The sequence below is a fragment of the Cavia porcellus genome, unplaced genomic scaffold, assembly GCF_034190915.1.
Source record: "Cavia porcellus strain 051 isolate PalLab524CR breed Dunkin Hartley unplaced genomic scaffold, mCavPor4.1 scaffold_3, whole genome shotgun sequence".
NCBI lineage: Eukaryota > Metazoa > Chordata > Mammalia > Rodentia > Caviidae > Cavia > Cavia porcellus.
Window position 1 is genome coordinate 21,131,079 of NW_026947486.1, and position 18,212 is coordinate 21,149,290.

Sequence of the window (18,212 nt, forward strand, 5' to 3'; positions counted from 1 at the left end):
CTACTTGGAAGACTGAGGCAGGAGAAACATTTAAACTCACAAGTTGCAGACCAACCTAAGCAACCTGAATCAAAAAACAAAACAACAACACTTTTTAAGGTCCTGGGGCCTTGTAATGTCTCTTTAGGTTTTCCTTAAGTCTCTTCTCAGCCTCGGTTACCTGATTTAGTCTAGGAGGGTATAATGGTGATTGAAACCCTATTTCTAACTACTTTTGGTTTAGGCTGCTTGACAGTGACTGAGACTTTAGGTTTCCAGGGTGACCTTACTCCCGTCTGTTTCCTGATCCAGGAATTGTCCCACATTTCTTTGGGAGTTAAGCAAGGCTATACCTAATCTTTCAAGTTGTTTCAGGAACACTGACTGACCTTCTTGTCTCAGAACATGACTGTTGGGCTATCAATTTATAAACTAAAGAAGCACCTGTTTTTTGCCTGCATGCCTCCCTCTCCATCTAAACACTGTCATATTTATGATGTCCTCTTGCCCAGCTGTCACATGGCTCCCCACTGTTACCCCACCCAAAAAAGTACATGAAAACTTGAAGTTTTGGCTTTCTTTAGCTTCTGGGTTCCCTCTCTACCTGTATGTCACTTGTTCAAACGTTCAGTGTCTGTAATGAGTTCCAGGTTTTTGCTTCTTAGCCTTCTTTACTTCCATATCCAATCTCTCTTTGTTTGACCTGCAGATAAAAACTATCCTGAGTGGTTTCATTATTAGGGGCTATTTGGGTAAGTGGACCCTGATTATCAAAACCATCACCTTGGTGCTGGCAGTGTCATCTGGCTTAAGCCTGGGCAAAGAGGGCCCCCTAGTGCACGTGGCTTGCTGCTGTGGGAACATCCTGTGCCACTGCTTCAACAAGTACAGGAAGAATGAAGCTAAGCGCAGAGAGGTAATGGCAACTGGCTTTTATAGTCTTTTTTTGCATGAAAGCATAAATGATACAATCTTAGGGGTGGCAATTGGGTGACTTTATTACTGTGAATTCAAGGACCCTTTGACTTACCAAATCCACTTGTAGGAATTTCTCTTGCAGGCTTTCTAGCATGTGTGTGCATACAGTTGTCTGGGGGTAGTCAGTGCAGTATTTGTTAACATAGTGGAAATCTGAAACTACCAAAGTGTCCATCAGTAAGGGAACTACCAAATAAGCAATATACTGTCCATAATTTTGAATGCTATGCAACAATTAAAAAGAAGGAGATAGTCCTATAGATGGTGGCATGGAATGCTGATGATATTACACTGTTAATTAAAAAGAAAACAATTTGACTAACATATATTGTGTAATTCAGATAATGTTTTTTAAAAGTATATTATCTGTGTATTTAAAAAGAATATGTCTGGAAAGTGATCTTTTTTTTCTGGAAAGTGATCTTAACCTCAAACTGTTAAAAATATCTATTTCTGGTAAGACAGAGGATAAGGTGGTAGGCATAGAGAAGTAAGAACTTTAACTTTGTATTGCGTGTAATTCTGTGAAGTATGTATTGCTTCTATTACAAAAGAAGTTACAAGATAGTAGATTTTTAAAGTTTATTCTTACAGAAGAATAAATACAAATTAAGTATATATTCCAGATGTCAGCTTTTTCATCTTTTATTTCTGCCTAATACTATACCTGAGCTAGTTTCTTACTGTATTGGACCAGTACCTCTGGCCTCAGTTAGCTAACTTAGTCCTATTGCAGTGTCTCTATAGTTGGTCTCAAAAAAATTTTTTTGGTAGTGGGGATCAAACTCAAAACCTCGTGTTTGCCAAGCAGTCGCTTACGTCACTGAGCTAGATTCCTGGTCCCCTATCAAATTTATATAGTTGTTACTATATGTTAATTTGAGGGGGAAGACTATTTTAAAAAAGATTTTCAAGTCATTAGTTATTTTTGCTCTGCTATAATTAAGGATATAAGAAAAATAGTGGGTTTTGCTTTATTTTTTTTAGTAACAAAGAAATCACATCTGGAGAAGGGTTCAAGACCAAGATAATTTTATTCAAAAGGATTTCTCAGAAAATTGTACCCTCATGATTTCTTCCGAAAACTAAAAAAGTTAACCATAAACCTAGGAGGAAATTAGAAATATGTTGAGATTTCAAATATTTAATAAATGTTGACAGTTAAGTGGGGGAAGTTTCTGACATAGTTAGAAAAGAGAGAAAAGCTAGAAAGAGTGAGACAGAGACATGTGAGTAGATTGTTTAGTTACCTGCAGAGGGATACAAGCTTGTGTTGAATTGTGGAGGTTGTTAAATGGGAATAACTCACAGAAGTGAGAGAATTGAAAAAAAATATAGGCAAGAATGAAGTGTTGGGCTGGGGGTTTAGCTTAGCAGCGTAAGTGCCAGCCTGGCAAGTGCAAAGTTGTGTGTTCAATCCCTGGTACCAAAAAAAAGAGTGAAGTGTTGATTATTGTTGGTTTTGAATGGATAGAGGTTAATTTGAAACTACAAGTTACTGGTTGCTTTCCTTCCATGAAAGTGGCATTTTTGTTGAAATTGTTCCTTATATAATGAGAGGAATTTTATTTGCCTGTTTCTACAGATACCATATATTTATTTCTCCAACTTGACTCATTCGTATTTGAATGTTAAATTTATTCCCTATTGCTTACTCAGAGTTTTATTTTTTCCTATTGTTTGCAATATTGGCAGCAACTCTTTTGTGCTCAGTTGGCTTTGCCAGAGTGGGCAGATGGTTGAGAGCAAACAGATTTGAGAATAGTGTAGACGAATTCCACTCTACAGTAGAAAACTAAAGCATGCCAGCCAATTCAGTTCTTTCGTCTCCCTTCTCATTCATCTTGAACATAGTAAAATCCCCTTTCTCAAGTTGCATGATGGCCATCCTCATAATTTTCATATGAAAAGAATGCTATACATTTTGAAGTCCTCACAGCTACAATTGGAAATCTCTTTTTTTAAAAAATTGTATTTAAAGAGGAAAAAAAAAAGCAAAACAGAAAAAGGGTAGAAATAACACATAATTTCAAAAAAAAAAGTAACAGTAAGAAATCACTAGTTAATAAATTACATACTACCATGTTAGAAATAGTTGTTCAAGTTACAAAATTAAAGCATACAAAGTGGACATTCAAACAGTGAGACTGCAAACAGTTCTGTTCAATGATCCAACAAAAACTTATTAATATGGTTATCAATCCTACACACTTAAACAGTTATAACACTTAAACAGTTATAAACTTAAACAGTTATAACAAACAGTTATATTCTTTAGAGCACTTTGTTTTCCTCTCTTTTTTACAATAGCAATTACACATTTTGGGTTTTATTACTCCTACAGTTCTTATTACTTTTTATACTAGAGACACAATGTGATATTTATAAATATTTTTTTCACGTACTAGGATAGTCTCAAGTTGCCTCTGTTTAGTTAGGTAAACTATGAAGGCCTCAAGATCATCCTTTTTTATAGTTGAGTAATATAGAATTGGAAATCTCTTTCATCTCCTTCATTTTCCTGGACCACCTACACTTCTGAAGAAACTTGCTTACTTATTTCACCAAGAACAATTTTATTCTTCAGAGTTCTTAATTCTGTTTAACTTTCTCTTTAAAATATTTCCTCACTCTCCAAATCATTTGTTTCTCCACAGCAATTAGGATCTGAGGAAAAAAAAACTTGAGCTCTTCCGTTAATTCTGGTTTGTTTTCTCTCACCAGAGTTACTCCTATACATTTTACATGCACATACATATCTGCATACTCAGGTGGCACCTTCTAAATATCATGTATTTTCTTTCCCTATTTATTTGTCCCTCTTTCCCAGTCTCAGCTTTTTCCTCTTTCTTCGGGCCCTTTTGCTTGCCACACCTAATCTTCTTTAGGTCTTCTCATCCTGTAAACATCTGGTTGTTTCCCTTGTTCTATTTCCACAGGTTACTGGGTATGCATTGGGCATAGCACAGAAAATTCTCCATACTAATTGTATGAGTAGTTCAGTCCCTGAATAGCTGTGAACCGATCATTACTTCAGTTTTACGTCACTAGAATCTTCTTTCGCAGCTCATTTCAAGATATTCCTTTACAAGTTATTCTTTAGATACATATTGTATGTACTTTAGGTGAGGAAGCTCAAAGCTCAAATTCAGTTTCTGAACTGGGAGAATTTTGAATGGGGGAGGTCTTAATTTAGAATGAAGTGCATACCTGAATCACGAAGAGAGTGTCCTCTTTCCCAATGAGGCATGTGAATCGTGTCTTTGTGTTCAATATCTGGCATATAGTGTTTTCTTTCGGAGTAACTAGAGATTGAACTTCATTTTTGAGGATATGGAACATGTTAAGATTTTTACAAAAATATTTAGTAACCAATAATGTTCCTTTTAAAAATGCACTTGAATTTGGGAAGTGGTATTATTCTGTTACTAATTTTGAGTTTTGGATTATAGGTCTTGTCGGCTGCAGCAGCTGCTGGTGTATCTGTAGCCTTTGGGGCACCTATTGGTGGAGTATTATTTAGCCTGGAAGAGGTAATGACTTCTGACTTTCAGTAGAAATGTGTGTGTGTGCTTTAGTGTCAGGAATTTCAGTCAACATCTAGGTGGATTGCGGTCCCTGAGCGTACTGCCCAACCCAGTGCTTTACCATGTGACCAGAAATTCCTGGCCCGTTTTTATCCTCATCTCTAATACTGGCATTGCCAGTTTTCCACCTGAATCAGTTTTTGCAGATTGACTGAATTTGATTTTTCACCTTATGTCTTACAGGTCAGCTACTATTTTCCCCTCAAAACCTTGTGGCGTTCATTCTTTGCTGCCCTAGTGGCAGCATTTACTCTACGTTCCATCAATCCATTTGGGAACAGTCGCCTAGTGCTATTTTATGTGGAGTTTCACACTCCATGGCATCTCTTTGAGCTTGTGCCATTCATTCTGTTGGGCATATTTGGTGGTCTGTGGGGAGCTCTGTTTATCCGCACAAATATTGCATGGTGTCGGAAGCGGAAGACCACCCAGTTGGGCAAGTATCCTGTCATAGAGGTACTCATTGTGACAGCCATCACTGCCATCCTGGCTTTCCCCAATGAATATACCCGAATGAGCACAAGTGAGCTCATTTCTGAGTTGTTCAATGACTGTGGCCTTCTGGACTCTTCCAAGCTTTGCGATTATAAGAACCTTTCCAACACAAGCAAGAGTGGTGAACTTCCTGACAGACCTGCTGGTGCTGGAGTCTCCAGTGCCATGTGGCAGCTGGCTTTGACACTCATTCTGAAAATTGTCATTACAATATTCACCTTTGGCATGAAGGTGAGGAACTCTCTTGGTACTCAGAGACTGTGTGGCTGTGGGTTTTGAAGAGCAAAGGCAAGGTATTCTATGATCTTAATAGCTCATGTGATATGGTGCTTTCAGACTCCTCAAAGTGATTTTCCCCAAATCCTCTTAACCCTGACTTGTTTTTGTAACTTCATAGACAATTGCACCTCTGTATCAAATTGTCCAAGCTTATTTTGAGATCAAATGCAAACCTCACTTTTGAGATTTGAGGAAGAAATATTTTTTTCCTTTTCTGTGGAAACCATTTTGCCCCTCAAAAAGGATATTTATTCCAGTGCCTTTTGTATCAAAATCCAGTATCCAACAATACTGTTAGTCCTTATAAAATGACTTTAGTTTATTAATTAAATGTAATTATAGGCTGAACCTCACAAAGTTGCTGATACTCAAACATTTTGACTATAGTTTCATGTGGTTCAACCCCATACATAGCTAAGAGTATGTTTTACAGTTGAAATCAGTGTTTACTTGTTAACCAGTGAGATCCATTTCACAAGTTAGTACTATAATATTTAAACTATCAAAAGCAGACATCAGTGAAATCTCCTTTGGTATGCAGAAACTATAAAAAATTGATCTCATAGAAGTAGAAAGTAGAATAGCGGTTCCTAAAGGCGGGAAGGTAGTAGGGAGGAAAAGATAGAGAAAGATTGGTTAATGTTTACAAAATACAGTTAAGAAGATTAAGTACTATTCTTCTGTAGCACAACAGGATGACTATAGTTAATAATTTATTGTATATATTAGAATAGAGAGGAGGATTTTGAATGTTTCCAATACAAAGACATTTAAGGTGATACATACATGCTACTCACACTGATTTGATCATTACACATTGTGGACATGTATTGAAATATCATACCACATCCCATAAATGTGTATAGTTTTTATGTGTCAAAGAAAACAGTCATATGGTGGGTACGTTTTGCTTTCAGTACCTATTAACATTTTCGTGTTTCAGCAGAAACTAAAAAGGAAAAATTGTTAAAGTGTTTCCATCATCCATTCTAGGTTTTGTTTATTTCTTTTCTTTACACACTACTACCTGGTTATTTCCCTTACTGCCTAGGGAAACTGAGATTCAAATCAGAGTAAGAGACAGCAGCTCAATGTAGACAATGTGGTCTCTCTGAGACCAGGTCATCTATCCCTTCAGTATAGGGATAGGATGGAGACTGAAACTTTTTGCAGTGCTTCTTAGTTTTCACTTCACGAATTTTTTGCTTTATTTAGAGGACATTTCTATACCATCAGAACAACAAATTCAAATGCCTTCCAGAATTAAACACAGTGTTTCTGTAGTTTTGATTATCCTTACCATCATTTCCCTTTCTTAGTACAGACTATAAACAATATCCTGAAATTCAAGAAAAAGAACAAAGAAATAAATGAAGCTTCCTTTTTTGGTTAAGCATGTAACTGTAGTTGTTATCTTAATTTTTATTTATTTACTCTTTCTTTATAAAGTTACAAATAGACTAGAACTTTATATGTCATCCTATTTGTGAGTGCAGTGGGTTAGGATTCAATGTATGAGTAGGGTTATAAGCATCCCATTTAAATTTCAGTTCACTAAATCTTGATCTGTGGTCAGGGACTTAATGTCTCTAAACCTTAGGTTCTTTGTCATTGGCAATAAAAATGCCTATTTTCTGGGGTAGTTATAAAGCATCTGTAAAATCTTATATGTGGAACATCCAGCATAGAACATGCCGGTCAATAAAAGGTAGTTGCTGTTGATAGAGTTCAAAATTGAGAGAAATGTCTGCTTATTTAAGAAATTCCATCTATTTTCCTTTTTCTTTGGAAAAGGCCTAATTTTCCAGTTCTGTGTTGGTCTGGAGAGTTCAGGCTCTTGCTTGATGGACCCTGAATCAGGGTAAGCTTCTTTGCAGTCATCCTTGCCTGCACATCCCAGAAAGCCTCTATTCCCTGTAGTTTTACACAAATCTTTAAAGCCACTTGCTAGCATAGTGCATAGTTAAACTGTCAATTGGCCTGTTTGCTTCGCAAAGGGTCAGTCTTCCAGCCCTTACTATTCACCAAGCAATTGCATTATTTCTCACTAATCATCTGTGCTTTCTCTTTGCAGATCCCTTCTGGCCTCTTTATACCTAGCATGGCTGTTGGTGCTATAGCAGGTCGACTTTTAGGAGTAGGGATGGAACAACTGGCCTATCACCACCGTGACTGGACCATCTTCAATAGCTGGTGTAGTCAGGGAGCTGACTGTATCACTCCTGGACTTTATGCAATGGTTGGGGCCGCAGCCTGCTTAGGTGAGTAGTATCTGCATTGATTTCAAAGAGCTACTCTCCACGTAAAAGGAGAGTGATGTCAAGTACAGTTGACTGCACATTTTTAAAAAGATCAACCATTCCTGTTGAACCTGTTGTATTTAAGTCATTATGAAAGCTATTTTTATTTTCTCACAGTGGGGAGATAATTAGAAACTTAGACAAAGATAACAGCACAAGAATAAAAAGTTAGAATTCTTGTAATCCACAAACGAGCCTCCAAACTCGAGTTCAAAAAATGAGGCAAAAACATATTTTAAAAAAGCAGCACTGATTTATTTTATCCTGGGCCCAGCGACACAGTGCAGTTGGAGATTGCAAAAGATGTGTGTGTTGCTCCTCTATATTTGCCACCTTTAAGTATATATCACAATTTACAAAGTAAGGGGGTCGTGGGGTGGGTCAGTAAATCTGTTAATGAGGAAGACCTTTGTTTTCCTCAGCAGAGAACAGAGGAGTCTAGCAGTAATTAATAACCTTTTGTTACCTTATTTTAGCGCCACATCTGTTATTTGTAGAGGGCAGCAATGGTTAACATATCAGTTAGCTCACCCAGAGGGAGAAGGGAGAAGAAAAAGAGAAAGAACAGTTAGGGTCACATTACAGGTATTTTGGTATAATACAAATATAAAGAAGCTCTTTTTTCTAGTGTATACCAAGAATCAGCCTGTTTGCACAGTAAAGAACTGGTTAAATAAATTATTCCATTCATATAACACTATATTTTATAGCCATTAAATATGATGTTAATTTTTAATGTCTTTAAATATGATATTAAATTTTTAATAATATGTTTTATGTTCCATATATAAAATGGGGCAAACGCATGGTAGGGAATTATACTTAATATAAGTTTCCCTACAGAAAAATATGTTTTTGCATAGAAAAACTGGAAATTGCCATTCAAAAGTTTTACTCAACTGTCTCACATGTAGTGAGCTTGTGAATAATGACTCCCCTTTTCCGAATTTTCTACAGTACGCATGCATTTCTTAATGAGGGAAAGAAGCAACAAACAAATTAAAACAACAGTCAAAAGGCATACTTGTGTAGACATTTTTAAAATTAAATCTCAAGTGTAACCTTATTTTAACACAATCTCTAGGGTCTGCACAGTTGTAGATGAAATCCTGTTCTAGTGTTAATTTTGCTAAATGAGCTTTTACTGGGTAGGGCCCATGACAGACCCATAATTGCAATGAATACTTTGCTTCATCTGCCTTCAGTGGGCTGTGTCTGTTTCCTCACAGGTGGAGTGACTCGCATGACTGTTTCTCTTGTTGTCATAATGTTTGAACTGACTGGTGGCTTGGAATATATTGTTCCTCTGATGGCTGCAGCTATGACAAGCAAGTGGGTAGCAGATGCTCTTGGACGGGAAGGCATCTATGATGCCCATATCCGTCTCAATGGATATCCCTTTCTTGAAGCCAAAGAAGAGTTTGCACATAAGACCCTGGCAATGGATGTGATGAAACCCCGGAGAAATGATCCTTTGTTGACTGTCCTTACTCAGGACAGCATGACTGTGGAAGATGTTGAGACCATAATCAGTGAAACCACTTACAGTGGCTTCCCAGTGGTAGTTTCCCGGGAGTCCCAAAGACTTGTAGGCTTTGTTCTTCGAAGAGATCTCATTATTTCAATTGGTAAGAACTCAGAAAGGGGATAATGAAATGAATATGCATGAAGTAGGGGGAAAGAGAGGGTTGATAGAACTACTTAAGTGCCATAAAAGTAGAGCTAGCATTTCTATTTTCAACTCTCTCCCTTCTGTTCAAATAGAAAATGCTCGAAAGAAGCAAGATGGAGTTGTGAGCACATCCATAATTTACTTCACTGAGCATTCTCCTCCAGTGCCACCATACACTGCACCCACTCTGAAGCTTCGGAACATCCTCGATCTCAGCCCTTTCACTGTGACTGATCTTACACCCATGGAGATAGTAGTGGATATCTTCCGCAAGCTGGGACTACGGCAATGCCTGGTTACACACAATGGGTGAGGACCCTTGGGGGAAGGCAAAGTCGACTGTTGGAGATAAGAAAATGTGGAGGCAGAAGGAAGAACCCAATTTAAGTCAACAATAGTAGAGCTTTTAGGCCTTTTTGAAGCTCTGAGATGAAAAGCCATGTGTTTAAAAAAAAAGACTACTGTTTGAGAAGCATCAACTGTTAGTTGTACATTAACAACTTCTAACATGAAAGAAGCAGCTGTGTTGTTATGCACAGGTATCACTGAAATTATAATGGTATCAGTATGGATAGTGCAGTTGTCTCCCATTATCATTGGGAGATAGCTTCTCAGACCATCATGGGTTACCTGAAAACCATGATATTTATTCTATACATACATATCTATAATAAATTGTATAAATCATGCACAATAAGAGATTAACAACAATAAATATAAAATAGAACAGTTACAACAATATATATATATATATATATATATATATATAATAAAAGTTATATGAATGTTTTCTCTCTCACACACACACATACCTCATCTCTTTCAGTAGCTCATTGTACTATACTATATTTTTGGACTATGCTTGACCATGGATAACAAAAAGCAAGGATAAGAGGGGACTACTGTGTTTACCCTTACAATCCATTATTTGTTATTACTGTAGGATAAGAAAAGCAAGTTTCAGTGAGGTCTTATGATTTACATGAGCATCCCCAGTTAAATAATAGCAGAGAGAAGTGTTTTGCTTCTGAATGCTCCCTACTTATCCAAAGGAGCTATCTGTTCTCTCTCTCTCTCTCTCTCCTCTTTTTCTTTACCTTCAAATAGAGGATGACTTTTATAGCTTGCTTATTCCTGGTACTTTTTTGAAATGCATAAAGTCTTCTCTTTGTTTAAAGATATAGCAGAGCTGGCTTTAAAAAATAGTCTCCTGACTTCCAAACCTAAGACTCTGTCCTTCTGAAATAGTTCTTGTCCAGTAAAAGAAGCCCTGCTATTTTTTTTTTTTTTTGAAAAAGAGGAGAGGTTCAGGAGAGGGGTGGAGTTTTTATGAACATGCTGTGTGTTAGCTAGCAACTATACAAGAATTTTCCCCTCCTTTAAAACTGCGAAGTAGTATAACAATGTCTTGCGGGATTTAAATCCATAAGGGGACTTTCCCCAACTGGCTCGTTCAACATTTACTGAATCCCTACTCATGTAAGAAGCTAGTCAGCTGAACTTTAAGGAGATGTAAAAATGAGTAAGACCTTTCTCTGCCCTCAAAGAGCATGTAGTATTATAGGGAAGGTAGGAACATACAAGTGGCTATAGAATGATAGCAAAGAGAACAAGTGCTACAGAGGAAGGCTACATATAACATGTTATTGCTGGGAGAGGGGCAGAGTGATGGTTGGCTTGTATCAAGGCAGATTCTAGAAGAGGGAGCATTTGAATTGGATTGCAGTTAGGTAGGTAAAATTTATATATAGAGAGGAGAATATTTAAACTAGAGGAAATTGGAGAATCTGAGACCTAGGAGTAGAAGTGCTTATGTGTTTATATAATAGGGACCCGTGCATCGTTTCCTTTGTCTGGAACATGCATCCTACTCCAGTTTTCTCATCATTCTGGAAGTACAGACACCATCATGTTTAAAAACACCACTGAAAAAGAGAAATATAAGTGTGATGATGGGAAAGTTTTTTAAAGTGTAAATTCATTGTTTTTTTTGTATTATGTTTTTCAGACGATTGCTTGGAATTATTACCAAAAAGGATGTGTTAAAGCATATAGCACAGATGGCAAACCAAGATCCAGATTCCATTCTCTTCAACTAGAATCGGGATTCTTCTGGATATAAAACAGGAAGGACATTGCAGACCGTGGATATATTTTATTAATTGGGTACCCAAAACACATTTCCCATTGGATGGTGAAGTCATATTAGTGTGTTGTCTCTTTCCTACAACTTAACCAGTTGCACTACATATTCTGGATATTAATCTTCTCTTTAGGAGAAAATACAGTTAGGCTTCTGATATATTGCATTAGGAAGATCTCATGAAAGAGTATAAATAAGATTGCTATGGTTTATATTTTTAAATGATTTTTTAATTTAAACAATTATTGTTAGCCAATATGCAATTACTGAAAACTATGCAAGAAAAATTCCAAATGTCCTGACCCATAACCTGCAGGAAACTCATGAAAAAAATTCACTTTTGGGAAATCTGTCATTGGTGGAAAATGAAGTGTAAACTAAGGGGCTTTGCTTTTCAAGCAATAGAAAAGAAAGCCAGAAGGAAAATAGTGATGGTATTTTTTAGACTGTGAAGATTCAGTTCAAATATTATCCTTGTTCCTGTTATAATAATTAGCATTATCAGTTTGTTATGTGTTTATGTGTATGTTAATTTTAATTTCTGATTATAAAACAATGCTGCTTTGGTTAATCTCCTCTAAATGAGTTTAGAGAGGTTGACTTTTATAGCTTGCTTATTCCTGGTACTCTTTTGAAGTGCACAAAGGTAACTTAGAGAGCTTTCTTCTTGTCTGCAAACGGTCCAGGTGATTTTTGTTAGCTAGTAGACAATGACTTTACCATGAATTTGCTGGTATCAAGGGATGATTTCTTTCAGCTTCCTTAAAATGAATGATAAGTAAAGTTCTAAGCAAAGTCAATGACTAGGAATTTGACATTTTTGTGAGGTCCTAACTAACCCTCTTACTCAGATGCCACTTCCATGAATGATGGTGCTTTAGCCTTCTGGAATATTTAAGAATAGTAAAGGGAATCAAGTCTAGACTGCATACTGGTAAACTAGGGAAGATTCAGAGCTGCATCAGCATCTTTATGCATTCCTTCATAAACACTACCAGTACTAAAATAACAGCATTCAAGTTCTTCCCAGCATAAAGTACATATAACAGGCTCATGTTGTCCCTATAAGCATGAATTAGGCTTGAGATACTTTAACATATATTCAAGATGTTGGAACAGAATAGGCAAGTGTGACTTGAGTGCAGAACCACCCAAGACCTGGGATATGGACAAGGCCTGGTGACACCAAAGGTGCTTGTATGCTTTTGAAAAGGTGCCTGTCTCAATTTTCTACCACACTTAACTAGTTTTAAAAAATTACACAGTAGAGACACCTGGTGGAATTAAAGCGCCATCACCATCATTCCAATCACTGTTTCATTTTCTGTACTTTTACTTATGTGCAGTTACTCCTTATCCATTCTGTTACTCTTTTTCCTTCATTCTGAATCCTCAGATTAAGTAGTATGCCTGGTTAATAATTTCTAGTGACAAAAAATAAATACTAGGGCTAGTTAAATTGTAAAGCAGGGCTTAGCAATCCTATGGCACATGAACTAGAGGGGTCACATAACCCCTTTATTTGCCATGTGGCTCAGTTGCAATTACTCTGTCTGCATTGCTGCCCAAGATTCCCATGGCAAGGAAATTCCACTGTCAGAGATGAGAATTCAGCTCTGATTATTTTAAAAATCTGTTCCTAGCACTTCAGAATCAGCAGTCATTTGGCACATTATCTTATACTCCCCAAACACCACAGTGTACCTCATTTAAAAGTTGTTGCTTCCCAAATCTAGAACTTTTCAACTTTACAAAATCCAAGATTCTTTTATTGCCCAGAACAGACCAGCCAAGTTTTTTTTACAGTTTTTTTAATCTTTTAACTATAGAGGCAGTCACCAGAGTTCCTCCTTTTAAATATATCTTAGCATTTTAATAAAAAAGAAAATGCTCCAGGGTACATGGTATCATAGTCACGGCTCAGTAACATTATGCCCTTTGTCCCTTCTATGCCACTGATTCTTTCCTATGAGATGAGACTTCCTGACTGACCAATGTGCATATTGTGTAGAGATCAAAGTTCTTATTTGTATATTTCTGGTTCAATATCTATCTTATTAACCATCCTTCCGCTAAAGTTTGCAAAACCAGAAATGTTACTATTGCTGTTTTTGATGGCAAGAGAAGGTTTGGTCAAATTTCATAGTCCATCAGTAACGTGAAGGGTGTCTATTTTGCCTTTGTGTTTTTTCTAGGCTGTTTTCTTTATTTCAGACAGATGAGCCAGTGCTAAGGTGCTATTTCAGAGAATTAATTCAAAAATCAGATAACACTGTGCCAAGGTATACTTTCTAGATACTAAGCACCAATTGGCTCCCCAGAGAATGACAATATCCCTTTGATACCTCACTTTTCTTAAATCTCATTCATTAACCTCAGCTTCTCAGGAATTCTTGTTGCTTGTGTGCTAGAAGTAGCTATAATGTATGGTGTGTACTATGTGTTCAATATTATGGTTTGACTTCAAAGTTTGGCTTATTGTCCTGGAGCACTCTACAAGATTGTTAGCTCAGCACCTTGACACTCACAGTTTCTTGTCTTGAGGAAGAAAGACAAGTTTCTTGTCTTGAAGGCAGATATGCTTCCTGCCATTGACGTTTCAGCATTAAACATACTTAACCAAAAAGCAATGCCAAAATTGGGATGTCTGTCTAAAGCCTCCACTGGCCACATACCTCAGTGGCAAAAGACTAGATAACTTGTGATTTTTAAGATGAATGAATAGAAACTAGTCAATTTTGGTACTAGACCAGAAAATTACCTGACACAAGGCAAGGGTTTACAAAAAAATGCCAATAGGTACTTTGACAGAATTTGGATTTTCCAAGGAAGAATATTTGGTCAGCATCCAGCCATGAAGTGAGTCAGAGTGTTAAATCTGACTGTTATAATTTGTACCTTCAGATCTGCAATGTGAAGAATGTAAGAAAGCTGACACAGTGAATATATGATGAGAGAAAAGTTGAGGAAAGAAGCAGAGGACTGAAATACAAAATCATGGCTATGTTAATAATCATTTCTGTTCTGATGTTTGTCTAGAAATGAATTGCAACACACTCTTCTTCCTCTAGCTCCACAGTTCTGGCTCATCCCAGCTGTAAAGTAGAGGTAATACCCAAAAAGTAGACATTCTCTTGGTAGATTACTTGAAATTGACAGTGTTTTGAATTTGCCAGCTGGTGTAGCAAATGATTAATTTGCTGATTGAGCAGCAAAACAATTCAGTTGTTTTGGTGCCAAAGGCTGAATCTAAACCCTTTGTAGGAAAAGCAGTGTACCTTTTTGCAAAATAGATATATGGGCTAAATATTAGTGTCCAAAGTTTTAATTTTTAAACATTTGTGGGATTTCCTTTGGGGAGGGAATTGAAAGAGATGGCAGTAGAAAGGCTCAATTAAGAAAATATATAAGTAGTATAAAACGGTCCAAGGAAAGGCATCCTATACCCCTTGCCATGCATCTTGGCACTGAGATGTATAGAAACTACTTGATCATATGCTTTGAGGTGAGAACAAGTCAAGTAATCCCCTATGTTGAAGCAAACCAGAGGCTCAAAGCAATGTTCAGATCAAAGGCAGTCAGTCTGGTTTTATGGAGAAGGCTGATCCACAGATATTTGCACAGAAAGAAATGTGCTATCTGAGTGGTAAGCTTTCTTTACCTTTTTATTTTTAAACTCCCTAAAAGATCCTTATTACATGTTGAAAAGAAAAAGGTAAGAGACGATCAGGTCAGAGCTCAAAAGCTGTGTAAATTTGAAGCTCAGTCAGCACAATGGACCTGGGCTATTAGGGAATTTTGTTCTGCTTCAGTTCCAGTTGTTTGCTCCAAAGAGAAAAGCTCTAGGAAGAGTTGGTGTTAGTAAATTTAAGTTACTCTCCCAGCATTTTCTGGCCACACACCTCAGTGGCACATCTGGATCCTTGCAAAGTTTTAAAAAGATGTAGGGAACAAAAGTAGTTTTCCATGGTGTACTCTGTGTAATCTGATTTTTCCAGATCAACCAAGAAAGAAAGAAAGAAGAAAGAAAATAATATGCTGAGTTTGCATTTATTGGATGGGACTTCTCAGGCCACACAGCCCAGTCTTGCAGTCATAAATTCCTACCTCTTAAATTCCTGAATTCCTGCCTAAATTTCCACCTAACAGTGGGTCTTCAGCCTCAGTGTACATTCATTGAATAAATATAACTTGCCAAAGTTTGACTTTTACAGGATGTGATGTAAAAATGTGAAGGCTTATTAGACACAATCTCTGCCTCTCCCTTTTAATTTCTTTATCTTCCTTTCCCTCCACCATGTTCTGCATTCAGATTTCCTTCCACTTTCACAAACAGTAGTGTTTCGAATGTATACCTTGGAAAAGAGAGAGAGGATGCTGCTGAGAACGGAGGATGAAAGCTCCTCCAAAGCAAATGGCATGTTAGCATTTTTCTCTATCATCTAGGTTATAGCCAAAGATAGTATCAGGAGTATCAAGGGCTTTAGCATCATAAGGTGGACCTAGGAAATAACCATTGCTAAACCTTATTATCATCTATTAATCCCAGTCTGTTGGAATTCAGAGACAGTCTAGGATTTGGCAAGGGAAATGCCATGTTGCAAAATAAGGAAGAAGGCAGAGCCTGTAATGACATTCATGAGGGTGGGAATATTCAGCCTCATTATCATATTGAGGGTACCTCAGAATATATGATCCATGATCCTTCCAGAGTGCTCCTTTGCCATTATCTATTTCACTTTGTCTCCCTCCCAGTGTCCTGCCTTTTTAGTACTCAGCTATATATATATATATATATATATATATATATATATATATACACACACACACACACACACACACACACACACATACTTTTTAATGTATATTTGGTCCTTTGGGACTGTGTAATGGTTATAAGTTTATTCCATTCAAGAAAAAATGTTTAATATTTTGTTCTCTTAAGCTGTCTTTTGAAGCTATGCTGCTAACCAGGTACGGGCCAGAAAGGAGTTGGGCCTGACAGCATCTTGGTCATATCACTGAAAAGTGACAGTGATGTCATCATGATGACGCTTCTTGATTTGACCAAGGCCAGCCTCTTGTTCTTACCTCTTCCCATTCACTTGTGGCTATTGGAAATATACCAGCTTTTGGGTGAGCCATTGAGGCCAAAAGAATCAGAGGGCTCAGATTCCAGCCTATGGGTCACTATGTGAGTATCTCTGTATAAAGCTCCTTTCTAGGGCTGGCTTCAGTTGTAGTAGCCCAAGAAAACCTTTCTGGACATTTGAATTCCTTAGAGTTGGTTCAAGTTCAGCCAGCTAAAGGAAGTTAATGTGAATGAGCAGCAGCTACATATCCAGAAACTGGCTTCAACCAAAGCTGATAAAGCCTGAGTTTCCACAGGAAGCTTGGTGCTGAGCTGTGCAGAGCAATTATTTTTCTAAGTGTTGCCAACTCTTTAGCCATGCTTTCTTAGCTTTATCCTCGCCTGTTCATAGGCACTGTCTGAACCAAAGCTATGGCTCACTGCTCACTTTTTTCTGCTCCCTGGTCGTGCATAGCAACAAAGTAAAAAAGAAAATGTGGACAGGGAGTTAGGAGACCTGGTTTCGATTCCCTATGCTTCTACTAACTAGCCTTGAGATCTTAACCGCTCTGTGCCTCAGTGTTCCCATCTGTAAAATGGGGATAGTGTTAATTGCCCTACCTACCTCACAGGGTTGTTGTGAGGATAAACTGAGACAATGAATGAAAAGTACTTTGACCAGTAAGTGCTATGCAAATTTTAAGAAATGGAAGCAATCATGTTAAAGGCAATGCGATGGACATTGCCTGAAGGGTTAATGGGATTGTCCAGCCCTTTCTCTGTGTGGCTTAAATCTAGGTCGCCATTGCTTTATACATTTTCCCTTAGCACAGATTTGTAATTATGCATGTAATAAAGCACAGCCTTATCCAACCTAGTATCTGGTGTGGTTTTTTTTTAATGTACTGAAAATTAAACTCATGACCTTATACTCATACTTGCCAGGCAGGTACTGTGCCACTGAGCTACATCCCCAGCCCTAGATTTTGAAGACCCTAAATTTTGTAGCTATTGATCTCTGACTGTAAAGGAAAACAAGGAGGCAGCGGGTAGGGGCTTGGGAGTATAGTATAAAAAGCCACTGCTAGTTGGGCATGGTGGCATATGCCTGTAATCCTAGCACTTGAGAGGCTGAGGCAGGAGGATCCCCCAAAATTTGAGGCCAGCCTGAACTACAAAGCAAGAGCCTGGCTCAAATTAAAAAGAAAGAAAGAAAGAAAAAACCCCACTGCAAAGCCCTACTGTCAGGCTCACTTTTACAAACGTTTATTAAATATATTTAGTTTTACATTTACAATTTCAGTAATTCGTTTTACTAGAAGGAGGCAAATGAGAGGCAGTTTATGTTTTTTGAGACATTCCAGACACCTAGATAACCTCATTCATTATACCTACTAATATGTTCTTGTCTCATACATTGGTGATACTTTCCCGATGGCGTGAGAATTAACACCTTGTTTTTATTTGTTTTTTTGAGACAGGGTCTCACTATGTAGTTCAGGCTAGTCCTGAGCTCACTGTGTAGCCCAGACTGGCCTTGAACTTTCAGCGATCCTCCTGCCTCAGCCTCTAGAGTGCTGGGATTACAGGAGTATGCCACCACACCTGGTCAGTGGGAGTTGTTACATTTTTATCTTTTGGAGATTTCAGTGATGTAAGGTCAAGGACTTTGACATGTCTCTTGCATATAGTCATTGAAACACAGAAG

General features: G+C 37.5%; 1 protein-coding gene across 5 annotated transcripts in view; it reads left to right on the forward strand.

Annotated features, from left to right (window-relative positions):
- Clcn5 (chloride voltage-gated channel 5) overlaps positions 1-17,381 on the forward strand; it is a 186,450-nt gene extending 169,069 nt beyond the window's left edge. For 4 of the 5 annotated variants that reach the window (XM_013144280.3, XM_013144281.3, XM_063245531.1 and 1 more), the window contains 7 exons: positions 689-895; positions 4,410-4,490; positions 4,728-5,270; positions 7,393-7,579; positions 8,848-9,246; positions 9,383-9,599; positions 11,299-17,381. In XM_013144280.3, coding sequence (XP_012999734.1) covers positions 689-895; positions 4,410-4,490; positions 4,728-5,270; positions 7,393-7,579; positions 8,848-9,246; positions 9,383-9,599; positions 11,299-11,389 — 1,725 coding nt within the window. In that variant the 3' untranslated portion in view covers positions 11,390-17,381. 5 annotated transcript variants of the gene reach the window in all.
- Positions 17,382-18,212: the final 831 nt, after the last annotated feature.